General features: G+C 37.8%; 2 protein-coding genes and 1 long non-coding RNA gene across 4 annotated transcripts in view; 2 read left to right on the forward strand and 1 right to left on the reverse strand.

The window, feature by feature from the left end:
* The window catches only part of LOC146499185 (A-type voltage-gated potassium channel KCND2-like), a 99,003-nt gene extending 95,491 nt beyond the window's left edge, over positions 1–3,512 (forward strand). For both annotated transcript variants that reach the window (XM_085137255.1, XM_085137254.1), the window contains one exon: positions 2,149–3,512. In XM_085137255.1, coding sequence (XP_084993381.1) covers positions 2,149–2,335 — 187 coding nt within the window. In that variant the 3' untranslated portion in view covers positions 2,336–3,512. The remainder of the gene's footprint in view (positions 1–2,148) is intronic.
* On the reverse strand, positions 2,611–17,524 carry LOC146499186 (uncharacterized). Its single transcript, XR_014870099.1, has 2 exons — positions 11,088–17,524; positions 2,611–10,214 (listed from the first exon to the last, which is right to left on the reverse strand). It is a non-coding gene; the product is annotated as an uncharacterized LOC146499186 (long non-coding RNA).
* Positions 17,525–19,937: 2,413 nt separating this feature from the next.
* LOC146499187 (histone H1.10-like) lies at positions 19,938–21,637 on the forward strand. The gene has a single exon (XM_085137256.1). It carries the CDS (start codon positions 19,986–19,988, stop codon positions 20,613–20,615), a length of 630 nt encoding a protein of 209 aa, XP_084993382.1. The 5' UTR covers positions 19,938–19,985; the 3' UTR covers positions 20,616–21,637.
* The last annotated feature ends 1,227 nt before the right edge of the window (positions 21,638–22,864 follow it).

Consider the following 22,864-nt stretch of genomic DNA (forward strand, 5'->3'; position numbering starts at 1 on the left):
ATTCACTGAATGAGCCGCAAAAGAAGACCACAAAAACGCATAGCGCCGCAAATGCGCTGAGACTGAAATTGGCTTACCGTCCCGATTTCCTTCGTTATTTTCACCAGTAGCCGGTAGCCTCATGTTTATCAGCAGTTTCCACGGCTAACTAGCCACATCAGAGCCATTTTCCGTCAACAACCTCCATTTTAGATCCACCTACAGACACGTGACTAGACAGACGCCACATGCAGTAAATTTGGGACCATGTGGGGTTTGGCCTTGTAACTTCTGAGTGGTTGAAGTGACGTGAGTGTGGCATTGTTACTGTGATCCTATTGGCTCAAACGATTACAAAGAGGTGTCAATCATACAAATTGGCCAAAAGAAACCAAAGTTACAGCCCCATCAGAGTTTAAAGGGCCAGAAACCAATTAAACGCTCCATGCCCACGGCAGAAAAGCACCATTGCCATGCAAATGTGTGGTTAAAAAAATATTCAAAAACACGCATTTTTAGACCTGTTAATAAAATTAAATCATTTCTGCTCTTTAATTCAACTAACATAGTGTCCAATGTGTGCCAAAATTGGACATTTTTGTACAACGTCTGGATATTTATGTATTGATAGGGCTGTAGTTTTTCACTGTTTCACTTTAGAAACATAAATCTTTGCACAGATGATGTTTATATGTCGGTTACTGAATTTCTGGAATGAAATATGAACGGAGGCACATTTTAAAATGGTTATATGCTACAAAATAAAAAAAAAATTAGGTGAGGATAAAATCTACTTACATTTTCTTGTTCCAGTCTCAGTAACTTTGACACAGTAATATCTGCTGCAATATTTACACCTCTGATGAAATTTTGATACCAAGATTGTATACACAGAGTTTGTAATTGCAGAGAAATACTCAATTGTGGGCATTTTATTTTCAAACAGGAAACTCAGAAAACCCCTTGGGGTCCATCAGGTTAAAGGAAAAAAAACAGACACTCTTGAGAAGGTTCTAGATGTCTGGAAGTGGATTTAATTGGAGATAAAGCATCGGAATTTCAGGAGCAGGACCACGCCTCCAAACACGCTCCTTCCGATTCTTATCTATATATGTTCCCCCAGTTCTACAAGCTGTTCATTCTCATTTACATGCCCCAGCCTCCCTCCCCTTTTATATTCTTTAACTTCACTTCTATTTAGTACACGGGGACCCGCTAGGCCTGGGAGCCGCCGTCCCCTTCGAGGCCTTCCCCAAACCGCAGCTCAATTCACGTCCAAGATTAGATTCACCTTTATCTACTAAAACACTGTCACACCTAAAATAAGGACGTGGGCTCAGCTAGTGAAATTATTTTTAGAGGATTTGCTCCTGCTAGAGATACCAAAAGTACTTTTAGAAAAGGTCATTTTAGAGTTAAATGTTTTTATAGATTTTAAAGTGGTCTTTATGCAAGTTTCAGGATTCCAAGTATTAGAGGTTGAGTTTATTTTGGAAATTTTAGTGTGTTTGAGGAGTTTTCAGGAATGAGGGCATTTTAGAGCTGTCAGTACAGGCATGTCAGCTATCTTTACTGGAAGTATTAGATGATGTAGTGGAGGCTCTATCCTTTCTTTTAGAGCTTCTGGAATTAGGTTTACATGATCTGCGCCTTTACACTAAGGTTGTGTTCATCAATCATTTGAGTAAAACTTCAAGTATAAAAAGCCAGTACTGACTTTTCAAAATCAAAACCTTTTTGTATACCTCAGTAGTAAAATTAGTATAAATGACTTAAAATTGGAGCAGAAAAAAAAGAAGAACTGAGCAAGAGATGTAATTCTTTAACCTTGATTTAGATAAAAAAAAATATATATATATATAATTCAGATGATAAAATACAATTTGAATTTTAATGTAAAATCATTTACATTTACATTCTTATAAACCCAAATTTTCTTCACAACAGAACATAAAAATTATATTAAATGTTTAAACTGAGACTGAGAAGCATGGGATGGGCCAACATAGGAGTGGAGAAGTCAGCAGTACTAAAAAGGAACTGAGATGAGTTGATGTGTTTACAACTGAAACACATGACAGGAAGTTGAACTAAAGTCCATTTGAACTGCTCAAAATTCACCTTTGCTTGTGAAGACCTACTAAGTATCTCTCCTTTGCCTCTCTCTAGTCGTTCCAGTCGATCCAGTCTCAATGCCAAGTTTGAGGAGACGGTTCCTTTAAACTGTGACCAACCCTACATCACCTCCGCTATCATCAGCATGCCCACGACACCTGGCACCACCCCTGAAGGTGATGAATCTACCAGCTCCACTGACTACTCCCAGGCCAACATTGTGCGGGTGTCTGCACTTTAGGCCCCAAAAAGACTCTCCCACACTGCCACCCACTGCGCTGGAAGACGGCAGGCGTTGGCGTTCTACAGCTTGAACCACAACAGACTCAGAGTAGGCTTTGGTAGCTGCATCATGTGTCCACAATGGAAGTGATGGGTTAGCTTAAATGCTTCAGACCTGCCGTGGAGAAGCAGGTCTACAGGTCACACTAAAACTGACTCTGATTTGGACTGTAGTTGTTTATTGTTCTCTCTTTTTCTTCTGGGAGGATTTTTCCGCTGGTAAAATAGCAGCCGCCTGACTGAAGGTGGATCTCTGCTTCTTTCTGAGAGGACATCACCACCACCAACGTATCTTTGTCCTGAATGGTGGCTTAGCGAGCCAGCACTAAGACACCATTGGATCATTCTGAAATATGTTTAGCACAGAGACTGGCAGCTGGGGTCAATGCTTCACATTCATTATATGTTGAATCCTCTTAGTCAGTTACTAGTACATTTAGCTGAATTTGACTGTCTGGAGGTGGACTTTAGAGCCAGAAGCTCAAGCTGAGCTAACCAGACTTGTGTTTTAATCAAGCTTTAACCTTTTAAATTACCTGCATTACTTTCATATTAGGTCTACTGTACTCCTTTGAAAGATAATGTAGAAAATACATAAAGCATCAGACACATTTTCAGCGTTTAGTTTAGGCTCAGAGGGCCTCAGCTGATTTTAACTTTATCTCCAATCACTGGAATTCACTTAGCTGGGCTTGCAGTTAAGTTAGACTAAACCTGTCTCAGTAGAAACCAGGATGAGACGAATGGTAACGGAGGGTTTATCATCACACTGTCACACTTCTGAACCTGACAGACCCTCTGTGTTTGTAGAAAATGTTCTGAGGACATGTTGAAGGTTGGGACTCGCCATTTGTTTTGCAGTCTTCTGAGTCTCTTTTATAAGTACATATTTGTCCTGGGTGGAGGCTGTTTGTCGCTGAAGACTTCAGCGTTTGTCCTATCATGGGTGGGACAGCAGATATTTACAGCCTGCACCCAGTGATAAAATATATCATGTAATGCATTATTATCGTTATTATTTTCACGTTATTTTCTTTCAGTCATCATATTTTTTGTTATTATTATTTATTAATATTGGTGAATGGGAAAGTTTATCTTGAGGTGTAAGTGCTACAACAGGGAAATTATCTGTTTTTTTTTTTTTATAAAATTCATGTCATGGATTTTATTTGTTCAATTTTTAATTATCTTTTTATTCTTGTTTTCATTTTTTGAAATCATGATATTTCCTTTTACCCCACATCAGTCGTTTGTGATCTGCTGGCTACAGCCCTGAACATGTGAATGCCCCACGGTGTGATAGCCACAGACAGAGGGCGGGGCTTTTCTTCTTAAAAGATGTGGACGATTTGTATTTGCAGCTGTCATGAAGAAGAAGAGGATGAGGAAAACAGTGAGCATGCTCAGTATCTGTGCGTTCCTGTCCACGGACCCATGTGTTTCCATGTAAGCCAGGACGCTCCTCTGCATGCACATCTGGCTGGTGGTGTGAGCAGTTCGGGTTCTGGTACTTATTCTGTAAATATGAGTTTTCTAGCTGACCTTTCTGACTGCCTTCCTCTCTGCTGTACAGAAACACCAAACCGCCATTGTGCAAATGTTGATGTCAATTTGTGATAAGAGAATCTTTCTGTTGTTGCACTGGGTCTGGCAGTGATGTGTATTGTAAATCTTGCAGACTGATTTGATGCACTTGTTGCCTGTTGTTTTTTTTCTCATTGTTCACCTGTGTGTTGGGTTAGGTGACGGGACACAGATTTACAGCACTGACTCTGAGCTGACAGCTGGAGCCACAGTTTAAACAGAAAATGGACAAACTACCAGTTACCCACAAAAACAACCACAACAGCAAAAAAGTGCTTTGTTTTTTGCTGTTGGCAACTTTTTGGTTAAAGATTTTAACAAATATTATTTATCTAAAGTACAAACTAACAGATCCCATTGTTTGATGTAAAAATGACCAAAAAAGTGATTTTGTAGTATGGAAAGAAGAGAAATGAGTATAAAATCCAGTGTTAGCTGCCTGTGTAGCTTTCACATGCTTATCTCACAGAGACACGTGAACTGATCAAGCTTTTTCAACTCAGCCAAGTAAATTTGTTGCCTGAATCACAATAAATGGAGACTGAAGTAAAAAATTCAACCAAACTTCCAGAAGTAATCTATGATCAGTCTTTTGGTCTCCCTCTTCTGAGTACGGGCATGGTCACACTGACAGCCTGAAAGCTGCATTTCCTGAAATGTCCAACAGGCAGCAGTGAGTCAGTACCCACAGACTCGCATGTTTAAACTTTACAGCAGAAATAAACATGTTTACAGCCTGATACGCAAACTGTTTGTCTCTGTAGATATTTCCCCCTTCATTATACCTGTATGTGGGGAAAATGTTTTTATAACTTACCTGATTAAACTGTATTAAACAGGTGAGTTATAGACTGTATAATTAGGGGTGTGGTCTCTCTCACTGACATGCAGATGGCAACACACATGTATACTAGGTTTCACCTCAGCTAACTGGAGTCCCTGAACTGGACCTCTGGACAGTGTTTGTGCTGTTGGAGCCTTTTGGAGCATTTTTAATGACATCTTGTGATGAATAACAGGGCTTCTATGAGGTTACTGTACTAACTGTACTCCAGGAAGGTGGAGCTCCAGCTCTGGCTCTGGGATTTTATTTGGAATGTTCTGAGAACTACTTAATAGGTATCCGTGTCTGTGTAATGCTCCTCTACAGTCTGTGGATGCAGACTTATCATTAGTTGATAACTTAGAACCAACATAGTAGCCAAATACAATCACTCCTGGAACCAAAAAACAACAACATGACAGCAGCTAAAATGCTAACATGATATGTCAGTCCACTGATGGATGATCTCATACTTTCATGGCAGTCTTTGGGTTTTCTTGTATCGTCACATCAGCAACATCAAAGCTCACATGTGCTGTCAACATAGTTGCAACATCTTTAAGGTTTTAGAAAATTATTTTCACATGTTTCTGTGAGGTGAAGTTGGATTAAGTTTATTTCTCAAAAATGCTGAATCAATAAGAAAAAAAAGGGAGAATAAGAAAACACTTCCTGTCTTCTGGAATATTTTTAGAGCACTCCAGATTTTTTTATTTGTCTGTCTCTGTCAATAATAATTTATTGTTATTATCTACTCCAAAAACCTTCACTGTGTGGTTTTAAAGGTTTAAAAAGGGTTTAGGGTTCATTGCATTAATGAATTCAGAGTGGTGTTGATGCTGTCTGCTGGGACCCTGATGAATGTTGAATATCTGCTTGTAGATTTTGGTATACAAAAAAAGTTCTTTGAATCTACGTGACTCATCATGATGTGCCGTACACACCAAGTCTTAAAGCCTCATCATTGCAGAGGTGAAAGACCATCAGTTTGTTCTCGTTTTGATACAAAGAAAACAATTTTCTTACGAAACAAACTGAGACCTCTCATTCTTCTTCGGGGAAAAATTTCTCTCTCTGGCTGAATTTTAGGGATGTGTTGAAATGTTGGATTTTTCATTTCTACGCCATGTATGGAATAAAAAAAAAATATAGAAGTAAGAGCACAGAAGACATTTTTCTCTTGCTCCAGAAGTAAAGAGCAGCTGGTATCGGGTTCTGACTGTCAAAGTTTGACTTGTTTGACTCGTCAGAATGAGGATCCAAATGGCCAACCCTGCTAGCAGCACCTTTACAACTTCAGTCATCCATGTCTGCGCAAGTTTAACGTGACTTATGCAAGTGACTTCTCTATGCTTTCCTTTGTTTTGTAAGGACAACCTCTGCTTTGTATTTAGGGTGCAGGGGACGGGCTGAGGGGGAAAGGATGAACATATTTTTGAGGAATTTATTATTATAAGTGTTAATAGTGCACATGTGTTGTAATTGTTCGTGTAATTTCTTATTTTTAAAATTATTTCCATGAGAGTTTGTAGTGTTGTATGTTCAATTAACATCCCATGATATTTTTCTAAAGTCGTTAGAACATGCATGCATTTGGAGCAGAGATGAAGTGATAAAAGAAAGTGTAAAAATTAGAGACATTTATGACAACTATCACTTATGTTTGTTACAGCTTGTGTTCATTGAAGATAATATCTAAAAGAAAAAGAAGCTCATGGTTTTAGTCCGGTGCCGTGTCTGAGCAAACAGAATAAAAACATTGTCCTATTCAAACACTTCCCAGAGTTTGGACGTCTCTTTTCAGAGGTGGGATTGAGGGATCGAAGTCACCCAAGCTTACCTCTCATTGTTAAAGAACTTGACATTCAGCCTGTTATGATTAAAGGGATACAGAGTGCTACCTTGATGTGTCTGTGCTAATAGTAAAGCTTTTTTAGGTGACACTTTATAATACAACTCAAAGGGCATAAGTACCCTGTAATTACATGTAATTTCAACATATTTTTATCTGAAATTTAAAGGAAACAATGAAAACATTTACACTAAGTCATTTTACATACTTTGTAATTACACGGTAATTATCCAGAAGAACATACAATATTTACCCTTTTAACACTGTACCTTGTGCATTCCAAGCTCTTGCAATGCTTGTAGCCCTGATACGGGCTACCACAGCAACCTGCTAGAAACCAAAACAATCACAAGGTTTTCAGTGCAGATTTTCAGTGTCTTCCAGTGGTTGTATAAGGATGGCATACCCGGCTGCTTGGGACAATCTGCCAGGGGAGAACTAATGGCCTATGCTACCTTTAGCTACACTGGCTACAGGGGCCTGGCTAGCTATGGGTTTTTCAAGGGTGCGAAGCCGAGGGTCTAATTCAATGATCTTGGCCTCCAGAGCTGCAAACAAGCTACATTTATTACAAGTATAATTACTGCTAAAGTAGGCCAAGGAGTAAGTAAACATCTGACACAATACGATGGAAAGTGCAGGAGGGCCAGGTAAAGAAGCCGTGCTGCTAGCGAGTCGGCTACAAACTAAGCAAGCTGGCAAATCCCTAAAGGCAGTGCATGAAAACAACCAATGATCTTCTTATGGCAGCTGACTCCAATTTACTTTCCATTCTTATTCTCCTCAATCTGAGTGCTGCTTTCAACACTATCTCTCACTCCATTGTCCTTAGTAGGTTAATCTCCATCGGTCTCTCTCATACTCCACTAGCCTGGTTTAAATCATACTTATCTGATCGCAAAGTATTATTATTCGACTTAAATCCTTTACTTTTAAGCCCTTTCCTGGGGCCCATTGTTTTCATTATCTACCTTCTTTGTGTGGACACATTTTTCATAAATATAATATTCAGATTCACTGTCATGCTGATGTCACCGAGCTTATCGGTCCACTAAACCTGATTCTGCTCTTCCCCCATCCTCCCTCACCCTCTGTTTAAATGAACTCAACTCATGGTTCTATTCTTTCTTAAACTTAACAGTAACAAATCAGAGCTTCTTTTGGTAGGCTCTAAATCAACATTATCTAGAACTAAAAGCTTTTCTATTACTATTAATAACTCACCGGTCTCCGTTTCTCCATGTGTGAAAAGTTTTAGTCTTATCGTCGACAGTACTTTACCTTTTAATTACCATATCAATAATGTCACTCGGTCTGCATATTTCTAATTGTGTAACATTAATTGTCTCTGACGTTTTCTCACTCCACATGCTACTGCCATTCTTGTTCATAACCTTATTACTTCTCGGATTGATTACCGCAATTCACTCCTTTTCCATCCATAAGCTTCAACGTGTCCAGAACTCCACTGCCCGTATTATAACCAGGACCCCTTCTATTCACCATATCACCCCTGTCCTGCAGCAGCTTCAATGGGTCCCGGTCAAATATTGCATTAATCTTAAAATACTTTTGTATACATTTAAAGCTATTCATCAGCTCTCCCCTCTGATTTGGTTCAGATCACCACCCCTTAGATCCTCTTCTTCGCTTTCTCTCTGTGTCCCCTCTCCCCGTCTTGCCGCTATGGGGAGCAGGGCTTTCAGCTGCTCTGCTCCTCGACTTTGGAATTCCCTACTTCCTGATATAAGAAATATCATTTGCTTTTCTCTCTTTAAGTATAGACTCAAAACTCACCTGTTCAAAATAACTTATCCCACACAGCCTTCTCCATTCCGCTATTTTAAATCTATTTTATCCTTTATGATTTTGTAAACCGCTTTTATGCTTGCTTTTTATTTCTCTGATGTGTACACTGTCCTTGAGTGTTCTGAAAGGCACTTTCAAATAAAATGTATTATTGTTATTATTATTATTTTATTATTATGAATAAACAGAGAGTATGCTTCAGATACAGCACATGATGATATGAAATAAGGCGTTATCTATTAGTTTGAATTAAATTGGCTTCACACAAATACCTCTGTGTATTGTAACAGGCACAGGAATTGATACTCTACCACAGAGATTTCATACACGTCACTACCAAGCACTTAAACACACACACACCTTCATACACCAAGTGACTTTTTGCACAATACTCAGTCTTTTGCACATTTCTATTGTACTGTTGTGTCTTGTATCTGCACTGTCTTGTGTCTGTATTGTTCTCTTCTGTCTGGTGCTGAACTGTCTTTGTTTCGTTTTTTTGCCATTTTTGCACATTGCACTTTATGTAGTTCTTTGTTGATTGTCTGTTATATGCCATATGTAGCACAACAGTCTTGGAGGAACGTTGTCTCGTTTCACTGTGTACTGTACCAGCACACATGTTTGGAATGACAATAAAGCCACTTGACTTGACTTGACTTGAACATTAGCTGATAAACTTGAGAACGGTCAGTAACATGCATTCAGCTTTGTTGCTATGATTCTTTGGCTGAATGGGTTTAGGCATCTTGGCAGAAGCTTTCCAAAAGAATATCATGGCTTTTAAATATAGCTTTGCAGGTCTCACTATAACATTGGTTGGTTTTCAACATACCAACAAGTATTTATAGAAAGTTTCACAACTGTGATAGAACAAGTTATATCCGAGTTTAAATAAGTGTTATTCTTTTGATCTATGCTGGTGAAAATAGGCTGTGAGTTAATACAGGTGGAATTTAACCTTTTTTTGTTCTGTTGGTGCTTCCTGTTTGCAACAGGAAGAAAAGCTCCCACCTGATCCTATCAAAATCAACTCATGTGTTTCTAGAGTAATATAATATTAAATGAAGGCATGTGATATTTTATCTTTTCAGAGTCACAGGCAATCCAAGTACAAAAGGAGGGGTCTAAATTTGGTACTTCGTTTTTATTCTTACATTTTTGAGCCGTCATAGCAATCTGAAGATTTCAGGGCTTAAAACAGATTTAAGCTTACAACTTTAACAAAATTAATTTTACACTACAAGTGTAAAGACACAATTTGGCCTTTGATTAACACAATTTTCCCCCTTATAATTACTTCTAAGTGTCAGTATCCTAGAATATATGGCAGTTTAAATAATCTGCATCAATTTAATTAATTTGATACAGAGGAGAAATAAACAGTGGTATAATTTAAAGATTAAAATTTTGCATTTCAGTGTAAATTTTGGTTTTCAATTACTCTTTTCTTTTAAAAAACCCAGAGTATTTGTGTCTCTATTGGAGCAGAAGGATTGGTGTCCCAATGTGTCGGCAAAAAGTATGTAAAAGATAGAGCAGTCCAGATCCACAAATGATGACCTGTCAGATCCAGAGGACACACAGGGATGATAGTGTACTGTGAATTGTTTCTGACAGTGGAACTGTTTGGGCAAAGGAGCGCACAGTAACATGCCCTGGCAGACTGTCTCTACACACAAGCTTCTGGAATCTCAGCTTCTCGGGATCATCAGAAAATAACTTATCCTCTCTTAGCATACACCCCATCATGCTTACCATCACTTCCATCTGTAGAGAGAAGAAAAAAGAAAAGAAATAATACCCAAGTCAGTGATTTAGCACATCCAGTATAAAAGGCGAGGCAGTGGAACAGCTGTGTAACGCAGTTGTCTTCCTCTCGTGCCCTATGTTAACATGTTGGAGTGAACCTGCTAACCCCGAAGCTCATACACTTCAGAGTCTCACTACAGAGACCTTTAGCATGAAGTCTGTTTCCACTGTAGATTTCACTCAAGTCCACAGTGAAAATGAAATGCTGAATCCTGAAAGCTTCATTATTGCACAAGTATTCACCCTTTTTTCACGTTCCATTTTTTCCATTTTTCACCCCGCCAGGTGTTTAATCATGAACTTCTGTTTTGGCTGTAGGTCCTGGCCTGTATGGGACACCTTGTGGGTCTGGATCTGGACCGCGGTCCGCCTGTTAGTGACCTCTGTTTTATAAGGATGCTATATGTTTGTATCTTCTCTGTCCTGTTAGACCCATGTAGCAAAAATCAGCCTGGTTTAACATTTTTTCTATTTGACTTAGGGAAGTTATGATATGGCATGTTTGGGTGAAGGAGAATCAGCCTCTGATACACCACATACCTATGAAACATCTCAGTAAAAGTAAGTCAAATTAAATCAAATTAAGATTATGCTGTCATTTCTGTATGACACTGAAGTACAAAATGCTTCTAGTGGCTAGTGTCATGGTTGAAAGGGAACCTGAGCAGCACTTTATAGGCTAAATCATCATTTAATAACTGCTCACTTCTGGCTTTCTCAGTGGTTGTGGTGTTTGAAGCACCCAGCTTACATAGACTGGGTCCTTCAAAGAAAGCAACCCTGAATTGAAAAGGTACTGCTGAAAGCAAATGGACCGAAACCTCTACCTACTTCAGATCCTCCAGTCTGGAATGTGGACACTTCACAAGATCAGACAGCTCTTTCATGGCTGAATCCTGCAGGTTGTTTTTTCTTTAAGTCCAGATGTTTCAGATGGGACGGGTTGGATTTCAGAGCAGAGACCAAAGCAGCACAGCTGATTTCCGACAAACTGCAGTTACTCAAGCTGCATAAAGAATAAAAGAAGAAACTCTGCGTTGTCTTTCTGTCAGTGTTCTGAAGAATCAATATCAATGTTTAAACAGTTTTGTGAAGTCAAACACTATTAAATATTTGTAAGGCATTAGCAAGTGCCTAATTCAGTTTTAAAGCATTACTTCTCCTTAGTATGTCATTTATAAATACAGATATAAATGTTTACTTTTGATTAATAAGCTTATATATAATGTGTTGCCATCATCATTTAGAAAATCTCAATAACTGATTAACAAAGTACACACACACACACACACACACCATTAGAGTGCTCTAATGTGGTGATATGGTAATATAGGGTCATTAAGATACGATGGAGCCTGTTCATTCTCTGTGATGAGAACAATTTTAAATTTAGATTTAACAGGGAGTAAATGAAGAGAAGCCAATATAGGAATAATGTGTTCTCTCTTTAGAAAAGAATTTAAAAATGAAAATTAAAGTACCTTAAGACTCAAACAAGTCTAAGCTATGTCCACAACAGGAAAATGACACAGAAAAAGCACAAAGAGATACAGAACATAGAAATACTTATTCTCAGCTGCAAACATTTGTGTGTGTGTGCATGCATCTAAATACTTTGTTAATCACTTATGATACCATGAACATGTTATATATAAGTTCATTAATCAAGAATAACATTTATGTTTTATGTGTTTATAAAATACATCCTAAGGAGAACTAATGCTTTATAAATGATGAGTTAAGCACCGAGATGTGTGCTATTCCCGTCAGTGGCCTCATTTAATAATATTTGCTTGGAAATGTTGGAAATGTTTTAACCTGCTGAAGAAGTTTGTTACCATTAAAATTACTGTTGGATCATTGGAACCTGTGTATTGGCCTGTTTTGTTCTTGCCACATTTGTATATTGGGAAATGTTTGATTTCATTCAATTCAATTGAATTTATTTTTTTCCTTTGAAAAGTGGTCATTCCTTTAGTGATTGTATGGAGGCATGTGACACACGACACAGGAGCTCTGGTTTTACATTCCAACTTTTTTCACCTCCAAACATGAACTGAGCATATTGCGCCCAAACACAGCAGAACCCTTCCTCTCAGCTTGGGTGTAAGTGGAGCCCTCTAGTGTGTCACCACAATTGCATTTTATTTTCTTTACATTCCTTTTATTTTTCATTTGATGGCATATGGTGTTTTGGAAAACAGTAAACAATGACCAAAAGGAATAAAAATAATAATTGTAATCATTGTTGTTATTATTAGTAACAGTAGTGATGGCTCGTTCATCGTGTTTAAATTGAAAAAGCAGTAAGGCTGTCATTTGTTCATATGCAAGGTCAGAGGGACTATTTTCCTAAAGAACAAACCAATTAAACTATGAACATATTGATAAATTAAAGATTTGTGCATAAAACATTCATATCCATGTTTGTTCACTGTGTTGCAGGGAGATTTAGGTCCCAATATGCAGGACTCCAGAGACAACAAGCAAACTCAAAAGACAGGTCAATTGCTGGAACTCATAGAAAACCAAAACCAAAACTAGAGACTAAAGGGACCCAACAGAAAACAGAAATACACAGCATGTGGGAGAATGAAACAAGGATCTGAGGAAAACTGGGTGTTTAAACAAACACAAGACATAGTTAGCGAGAAAGGACACTGCTGGGGAAAATAAGACACAGGTGAACAGAATCTAAATGATGAGACAAGGCGAAGCAAAACTGATCACAAAGCACATGAGATGAGGGACTCACAAAATAAGACAAGAAATAAGAAAACATGGGAACAGAAAGAGAAAGACAGAAAGGGAAAACAAATATGGAGTCAAAACTAACTTCACACAGAAGATGCTAAGGACAAAACACAAAGATAAAACTAGGAGAGATTACACATGAAAGGAAACTATTATAATCAAACAAGGAAATAAGAGTTAGAAACATGGAAAACAAAATTCAGAAGGAGTGGAAAATAATACTATACCCAAAAGACTAAACGATATACTAGAATAGAAACAACTTCATATTAATCATAAATTCTAAGAGAATTCTAACAGGCAACTGACCTCAGAGTCTCCAGTTTCCAGTGTGGACTCTCCAAAAAAACCACAAATGTGTTTCACTCCTAAATCCTGCACATCGTTTTTGCTCAGGTCCAGATTTCTCAGATGGGATGGGTTGGACTTTAGAGCAGAGACCAGAGCAGCACATACAGTCTCTGTCAACCTGCAGTACTTCAGTCTGAATAAAGAATAACAAAATTTCCTTAATCACAAGAGTTTGCAATAATTCGAGACAAATCACTTTTAGCACTAGGTAAAAGAACCAGCAATAATAACTGAGTTACTGGGGGATGTGAAAGCTTTTAAAGTCGTATCTGGCAACTGGGTTTCTTATCTCTCACGGTCAAAGTCCCAGGGCTAAAGAACTGAATGTGTTTACAGCAGGAATCTCGCAACTATTTTGTATAAAAGATTGATTGACTGACTCTTTCCTAGTAGTTCTCACCACATGCACTTGAAAATTTTCATTCCCCCCTCAAACTGTAGCCCCCATCTCTCTGGTTGAAAATATTTTGAATATTGACTGGTAAATTATTGTTTCTAGCTCTAAAAATGATCTGTGCTGTATTGTAACTAACCAAGTCATGAAATGACCATGGTTTCCTCTTTTACCACAGTTGTTCACATTAGCAATCAAATCATGGCCAAATATTTATAGAATAACAATAAGAAGACTGAGATAATGCATTTTATATCCTACTGTATTATATGGATGTGAAAGGATAAGAAATATGTCTCTGGCCCCTCATTATTTATTTAATCTGAATAACAGATATAAGATATTAAGTATGTTGTCGTTTTTAAAACAGAATCATAATTTATATGTGATTTTGCCAATGGTTAATTATGCTTAAATGCTTAATACTGATCAGAATATAATCAGGTATAGGTTTAATCAATATAAATTTGTTTTATAACTTTGGACTTTTTCTCTGCTCATTTTCAACATGTTAGATTATAAATTAAATCTAATTTACATATGATTATTTGATTAGTAATATTATTCTTTGATTTGACTTTTGCTTAAAAAGCCAAACCAAGTAGTGATATAGTGGGATGCCTGACAGCTACATGCCATGTCAGGAGAATACAGAATACACTACTTCAGGACAATCCAGTCTCTCCCACAGTTTTACATAATTCAATACCAGTATTATCCACTAGTGACCTTTAATGAACTGCAGTGGTCACTCCCATCATAAAAACTCTGCCTTTATATTGTCACTAAGTTATTATTTTTATTAAATAAATAAATGCAAAAAAAAAAAAAAAAACATGAATGAGACAACAAGATCATATTTGCCTACTAAATTTTAAATAATCCTTGTTGAGGAAAATGCTGCATCTGTTGCATTTATAGGCAAATAGGATGCTTATTGTTTCTTTTATTATCATTTATGTAGGTTTCAATTTCTTGTGTTAACCCCAGATCTTTAATTTAAATCTTAGATTCATGAATTTAACCCATTATCTTCTTAAACCGTAACAGAATGACATGCCGCCACGGCTCATCTAAAAAAGTCTGAACTTCTACCCCATTATAGTTTTAAAAAATATCACCCCAGAGAAATCTTCAATAAGCACCCAAAAATGGCTTTAATGTGCACTTTTCTAGATGTCATGGTGTTACAGTGCACTTACACAGAGGCACTGTGTGCTTTAACTGCACAGTGATTTAATATTATCCCTTATTAATAAATCAGACGTGTTGCTGCAGCAGAAATAAGATTAAGAGGTAATTTCATGAAACAAACGAGTGGTACAGATCCAAAATGCACTCTGCCTAAAATGTTAGCAAGCAAAAGTTCCAATTCTTCTGATAATGCAGGGTCATTAATTTGACTAAAGTGTCCACTTATGTACATTTTCTCTCTGAACAGCATCAAATAGATAACATCCGTGTTATGATTTGAGGGCTGAACTCCTGTAAAGTTTTGATCCTAGATTCGCCCCTAGGAGTGAATAATAGCACAGCTTCTCAAAGATCTGACACCTGACCTAAATCAAGTGTGCTACACTGACAGTAAATGGTATCTGGAAGCAAAACAGCCATTTATATTAAGTTGATGAGGTCTGAAGGTGTGATGTGTGTATTAATCTTATTCATTCTTCATTTGAAAATGAAATCAGCCCTGTAGTGTACAGTTTGGTGGCTCTTAAAAGAGCCTTTTGAGCTTCTAAAGCATCTTCTCCGAGCTAACGCTTTCTTCTTGGACGCTGATTCAGAGGAACCAGCGGCCTACTTGGCTATGGGCACTTCTTCCAGTGCACTTTCCCTTAACACCTACTTGGGCTTTTTATGGGGGCATCTTAAATTACCCAGAAACCCCAGATCCTTTGGTCTGGATCAGAGCCCCTTTCTTTACCAGCATATTAATGGCGCGTTTGATGAGGAAGCCGTGCTGATTCACATCGTAGCCCTGGAAGCTCAGCGCCTGCTTTATGGTATAGAAAAGACCTTTGCGGTCCTGGGAGGCGGCCACGGCTCTGTACACCAGTTCGCTCACAACGGGTCCTCCTTTCTTCTTCTTCCCTGAAGCTTTGGCCTGGGCGGCAGAGTCACTGGGCGCTTGTGAAACTCCCTCTGTCATCGTGTTGTCACCCGACTGACTTAGTAATAATGACAATAATATAATTACACAGCCAAAGTGGAATTTCCGAAAGAAACAGGAACGTAAACGCACCATGAGAACCATGGAGACTCAACCCAGCCTGTTGCTCGTATCCGCGGCGGGAGGGCGCAGATAGTTGTGTTTTTTCGTCACCAAAAACGGCTTTAAAATCACATTTAAATGAGAAACTGAAGCATGAACTTAAACCGATCCGATAGCGGAGAACTTGCTCTTTACAAAGAAACATTGTAGACGTTTACTGTTCATCTACAGTTTGCTTGAGGCGGACTTAAACCTCTCTTCGAGGCACTGCTCCGTCTTTTTGCCCTGCAATTTCTTATTGTAAATGCTTTAAAAATACACAAACACCACAAACAATGAGGTTAAACAGCGAGATAACATGTTTCTGCAGACATCTCATGCATAAACACCTAGTTTCTGCGGACATATTTTCATTAGCCCGAGGTTTTCTCAGTGTCTGCAAACACACTAGAGCTGATGGAAGAAACAGGTACAGGTACGAAGTCCCACAGCGTTTTCCTAAATTTAGTACAGTTTAACTTCTTAGTTACTGATTCAGATACTCCTTTATTATAAATATTACTATGTGAAATAGAAAGAAAGCTATGACTTCAACTAGTTGTTTTAAACTAAGCTCTACATTGCTTTAATAAACTGCATCCTTGTTCACTGACCTTTATCGAACATTAGTTGAATCAAAATAATAATTATTCAACTTACCTTCACTGTTTCAGTACTTAAAATAAAAAAATATTTAACAATTAAACATGTGAGCTACAGCTATATACATTTTAGTATGAAATATAGGTTAGACACGCCCAATATAAAAGGGCTCAATACTTTGAATGTTAGTACAATACTTGAGCGGGGTTTTTTTGTGTTTGAAGCACAAAAAACTGCACCTAATAAAATCTGATGCAGTATAATTGAACAGGCCTGAAGTAAATCTACCTTATACAGGTTTTTTGTTTTGTGCTGGACAACAGTGGCTTATACAAAAAAACACATTATAAACACCCCTGGCCTTACTTTCACGGATATAACAGAAAAAGAATCTTATAAATTTCTGATTAAATATTTTAATAATACCTATTTGTTTGAAGTTTCTCAGGGTCACATATTTTAGAATACGAAACATGGAAGCAGTTCAGGGACCTGGAAGGCCGGTGACTATAACCCGTTTAAAAAAGAGAAATGCTCTCTCCCCTCTCTCTGTAACCTAGTTGACAATTTTAGGTATATGTAATACAATATATACATAATGGTCACTTTTTAAACTATGCATATTATTAGAGCCACTAGATATGGCTATTATTCAGCATAGGCTCCATAGCTAAAACCTTGTGATTGGCTTTTGAATTATATGAACTCATAGTCAAAGATAATGCTGTTTTTCCAGTTTCAAGTCAGATCCCTGCCCTGCTAATTATGTACCTGTTAGCTGATAAAGTGAAAATGTATAGCTAACTTTTCTTTTTCAGCTTACTAAGATTAGCTAGATAGCTGTACATTAGTAGCACTGCGCAATTCTGGCTTGGATAGTGTGTAATATGGCCAGCCGATAGCTAATATATATATATATATATATATATATATATATATATATATATATATATATATATATATATATATATATATATATATATATATATAAATAAAAGACCAGCCAGCTTGTTTTACCAACCACTGTTTGAATGACTTAGATGCTTATCTACTCAGTGCACTATGTTGGCAAATGTTACATAGCCAGTAATTTTTAAGCTAATGTAGACCCAACAGACATACTGACTCAGATAGATAGTACGATAACAACAGGTTAGCCATAATTTAGCAGCATAAATTTTACTTACATTATTTGTAATTAGTTTAATAATTATGCAGAATTTTATCACTCAAATCGTCATAATTTAAAACATTTATATATTTGTGTCAGGTAAGGGGTAATAGATCAATAGCTTTACTCCATGAGGACTGATTGTGCTTTTATGTTACTCCTAAAGGCCAATTCTGAAACAGAAAAACAGCATTTAGACAGTTTTTTGAGCTAAAATTAACAAGAGGAAAGAAAGCAAAGGTTTGGGTTTAATCCCCAAAACAAATAAACAAAGTCCCTATATGCACTGAATTCCCTGCTCATATTTATCTTCATTACCACTACAATCATCTTAGGCTTTTTTCATTCCACACAAAACAGGAAGTGTGTTTTTTTTTCCTGTAATTTTTACAAACCTACAGAAGATGGTTACCTAAACTGGTAAAGAGTGTAGCTCAGTCCTAAACTAGTGTCGATTATGGACAACACCCGCTGCATGAGACTGTGGAAGACCTGACTCCTTCAACAGCAGGACGGAGTGCTATTGTAGGTCGTTATCTTTAGCAGTCAAACTGTACAATATCCAAACAGGATAAACACTGTCTAAAAATACATGTTCATCACTTCCACTGTTTGTTCTGTAGATAATCAAATATTATTGTTAACAATTATAATTCTACTCAACATTTTAACCATTTGTATATAGCATATTATTGTGGAATTAAAAAAAAAATTCTAATGAGTTTATTAATCTATTTTTTCTTTCTACTTTTATTTTTCCAACATATAGTTTCACTATTCTTCCTTCATAAAAACATATCCGACGGAGATCTCTTCCTGTTGTACCAGTGTGAGATTAAATAAAGTTTAATGATGTAATCTAATTTTAAACTGATGAAATGATCAATACACGAATTCAAAGTAACTTAATTATAAAATGTATAGTAGAAATGTATATTTAATTGTATTGTTTAACAAGAAAATGTCAGTTTAAAACATTTAAAAAATCCAACTAAAATCAGTAACTAAATATAAACTTTTACTTTGTTTTCAGTACTTTTCAGTATTTATGTTTGGCTGAGCATTTCTAACTTTGAACCACCAATACTGACTCAAATTGCTGAGTTCAAACTCAGAGAAGGTACCCACACCCACAAAAGGCTTAATATTCAAATGAACTAACTGCCTGACAACCATGAGTCATTATATTCAAAGCAAATCAAGAATATATATATCTCATCCACAACACTAGAGTCAAGCAGTGAAAGTACTGAAACACTTAATTTTAGGAGTTCCAGCTTACAGCCACTGACATTTGGCCAAAAAGCAGATATGGTTAAGGAAGTGGAGAGAGTTTCCTGCCAGAACTTTCCAGACTAACTGTTTAATCTATTCCTGTTTATATGAACATTATCAGCTCTGGATATTTACTTGTAATTTTCTTTTGATGGGTGTTATTAGCGATGATTAGCGTTTTGACTGCACTGGGATGCAGTAGCCAGTGAACTGGGATGCAATATGATGATGCTAAGCCTGGTGGAGCTTTAGTCTGTTTGCCTGTCTAAGAGCTGTAGTGCTGTTAAACTGTTGGATTTATCCATATTACACATTTCACGGAGCCAGAGCTATAATTCGTGTATCATTAATTAATGAAAATCTACAGTAAATTGAGGACACAGAGTGTGTGGAGTTAACGAGTTACACTGTTTCCTCCACCAACTCATGTGTGTTTGCAGGCACCGAAATAACCTCAGTTTTATGTAAAGGTATCCGACGGGGATCATTGTTTTGACATAACATGTGTGGACAAACATGTCGCCTCGTTGTTTACCTCGTTTTTGAGGGGTTATTTTAGATTTTAACGCATTTAGAAGAAAAATGTCGGAGAAAAGACACGAATCTGTGCCTCACGCCGCGGCGGACAGGGCAGGTTTAAAGGCTTCCAAAACAAATTGCAGAAAACTAATAAAGTTTATAAAGCTTCCCTATAAAGAGAAAGTTCTTCTCTATCGATTCGATTTGAAATTTTTATCTACTTTTACCTTCAGATGTTGTTTTAACGTAGTTTATGAAGAGGAGAAAACACAAGAGCCAACGTCTTCTCGCTGCAGCTGTGAGCTGCAGGCAGGGTTGAGTCTCCACGGTTCTCGTGTTGTATTTAAGTTCCAGTCACTGTGCGGAGATTTCTATCGTCTCATCGACAAACATCACTCTATTAACGACATGGCAGAAGTCGCTCCCGCAGCAGCCCCAGCAGCCGAGGCGGCTCCAGCAAAGGCCCCGGCCAAGAAGAAGAAGGCAGCAGCGAGCAAGACTACCAAGAAGTCTGGCCCGTCCGCTAGCGAGCTCATCGTGAAAGCTATGAAAGACTCCAAAGAACGTAAAGGACTCTCTCTGGCCGCTATTAAGAAGGATCTCGTCGCTCGCGGTTACGACGTGGAGCATAACTCTGCTCACGTCAGGCGCGCTTTGAAAAGCCTGGTGCAGAAAGGCGCTCTGGTCCACACCACCGGAACCGGGGCATCCGGTTCTTTCAAGGCAGCCAAGCCAGCAGAGAAGCCCAAGAAGGCAGCCAAAAAGCCCGCTGCTAAAGTAAAGAAGCCGGCGGCAAAGAAGACAACTGCAGCTAAGAAACCAGCCACCGCTAAGAAGCCCAAAGCAGCAAAAGCCACCCCGAAGAAGGCAAAGAAGCCCGCGGCAGCTGCAAGGAAGGTTGTGGCCAAGAAGGCAAAGAGCCCTAAGGTGAAGAAGACAGCAGCGCCCAAGAAAGCAGCGGCCCCCAAAAAGCCCGCAAAGAAGGCTGCAAAGCCCAAAGCTGCCAAGGCCAAGAAAGCTACGCCAAAGAAGAAGTAAACCCCCTCCTTCTTCACAACAAAAGGCTCTTTTCAGAGCCACCAGCTGTTTCGCTGAGAGATCCTCCGGTTGCTCATTGGACTTTTTTATGCTTCATGTTGGCTTTATTACAGACTGTAATTGGGCTGGTTCCTGTCCCACCCGCCTCTGGATTGTAAATATCCTCGAAGAGTTAATTTTTTTTTTTTTTTTTTATAAACTTGTAAATATGTGTTCTGGTGTGCTGTGAACGTGTAGTGTTTGCACTTTTTGTTCGAAAGTCTGTTCATAAATAAAACTTATTTTTACATCAATATTGCTATTGTTCCTGTCATGGCACAGTACAGCCTTAGAAGCCTTAACTCAGGTTGAGCGTGATAAACCTGATGCAAATTTATACCAAGTGTCCTTGTCGCAAGTGAAATTTTAAATGGCTTAATGTTAAGAACCGGGTACTAATAATGCAAGGAGAAATGACGCTAAACCAATAAGCTCAGCAAAGCCAGGAATATTTAACTGGAGCAGCACTATGAGCTGTCAGGAGGGTGGGTTTTTTTTTTTGTTTTTTTTGTTTTTTTATTAGTCGGGGTGTCCAATTTCACAGCTGCTCACTTCCGGCCTTTTGAAGGACCCGGCCCATGTGGACCAATGGAATTTCTGAAATTGAATGGTTTTACACGTCTATAAGTCTTTTCATATCAGCCAATAACATTAAACAAAAATTAAAACGGGGCTTAAACAAGTAAGAGACATAAAATACCTGGTGAGTTCAGTTAAACTGAAAATAAAATATCCTCTAAAATCTTTGATCTTAGAAGATAATCTGAGTAAAATACAGATGTTTTATTTGGTTATGTTTTTTGATGTATGCACTAATTTGATATCTTCTGTGTTCACCAACTCGTGTGTTTGCAGGCTGTAGTAGCTTTTTTGTCTGCTGACAATTTAATGGTGTTGGAAAAATCAATCAATCAATCAATCTTTATTGGCAGACTTCATGTCCATAAAAACAAGACAGAAACACACACAACACCCCCCCCCACCACCACCACCACCACAAGAAAAAACAAGACAAAAAACACAAGGTATAAACCTAAAAAAAAAAAAAATAGATAAAAAATATAAATATATAAATATATATATATATTATATATATATAATATATAAAGCATTTGTAAAAATATAAAACCATAATATACATAAAACACAGTTACTTAAAAGAAATCAATAAATACACAAACACTTCAACCAGTGCTTTCTCAGACTAGATGCGTAACGGGAACCACTCACTGTCGGATCTGTGAGTGCTAAAATCTTAAAAGTGCTTAAGTCCAAACACCCACAGCTACAAACATCGGGCTGCCACTACCCCTTCTAGGTATCCTGCAAAGGATTCTCATCGCATCATTATATGCAACATAGAGCGTCTGCATGTTACATTGTTTTTAGGATGACCACAACGGGGGCAGTATATAGCGGTGTGCAATACGCTTTAAACAAAGCCACTTTAACTGGAAGTGAACAAAAGCTGAATTTGTGTGCAATAGTATTTGCCTGCACATAGAGCTTACACCGTTGTCTGTATATGTCATCATTCATTTGCTCAGTAATAAAGTGGCCGAGGTATTTCACCTTTTTATGAACTTCAAGAGTTTTTTGGGCCAATTTAAACAAAGGGAAATTTAGCTGTTTATCCTGCTTGGTTCTACATATCAAAACAGCACTTTTAACAGCATTGTACTGTATGTCATATTGCACACCATATTCAGTACAGACATTGAGAAGATCCTGTAACCCAGCACTGCTTGGACTAAAAACAACCAGGATATCTGCATACATAAGATGATTTATCAATGTTTTATCTAATATACACCCAGTGTTACAGGCTGTATGGACAAATCATCAACATATAGATTAAATAAAATTGGAGACAAAATCCCACCCTGTCTAACACCATTGCTGACACCAAAGGGGGCAGAAATACTGCTTCCCCATTTAACCTGCATGTTCTGATGAGCGTACCAGTAAGAGAGAATTCTCACGATGTATTGAGGAACTCCCCGTCTCTTCAGTTTATCAAAAAGTTTTCTGTGGTTCACTCGATCAAAAGCCTTAGAGGCATCAATGAAACACATGAGGACAGATAAATTTTTAGCCCTATACAAACTGACTATTTCCTTGAGAGCATATATGCACATGTCAGTGCCGTGCTTTGGTTTGAAGCCAAACTGATTATCCAGAGAAGAGATGAACACAGTAATTCTGTCAAA

Source organism: Neolamprologus multifasciatus, chromosome 17, assembly GCF_963576455.1.
Source record: "Neolamprologus multifasciatus chromosome 17, fNeoMul1.2, whole genome shotgun sequence".
Taxonomy (NCBI): Eukaryota; Metazoa; Chordata; class Actinopteri; order Cichliformes; family Cichlidae; genus Neolamprologus; species Neolamprologus multifasciatus.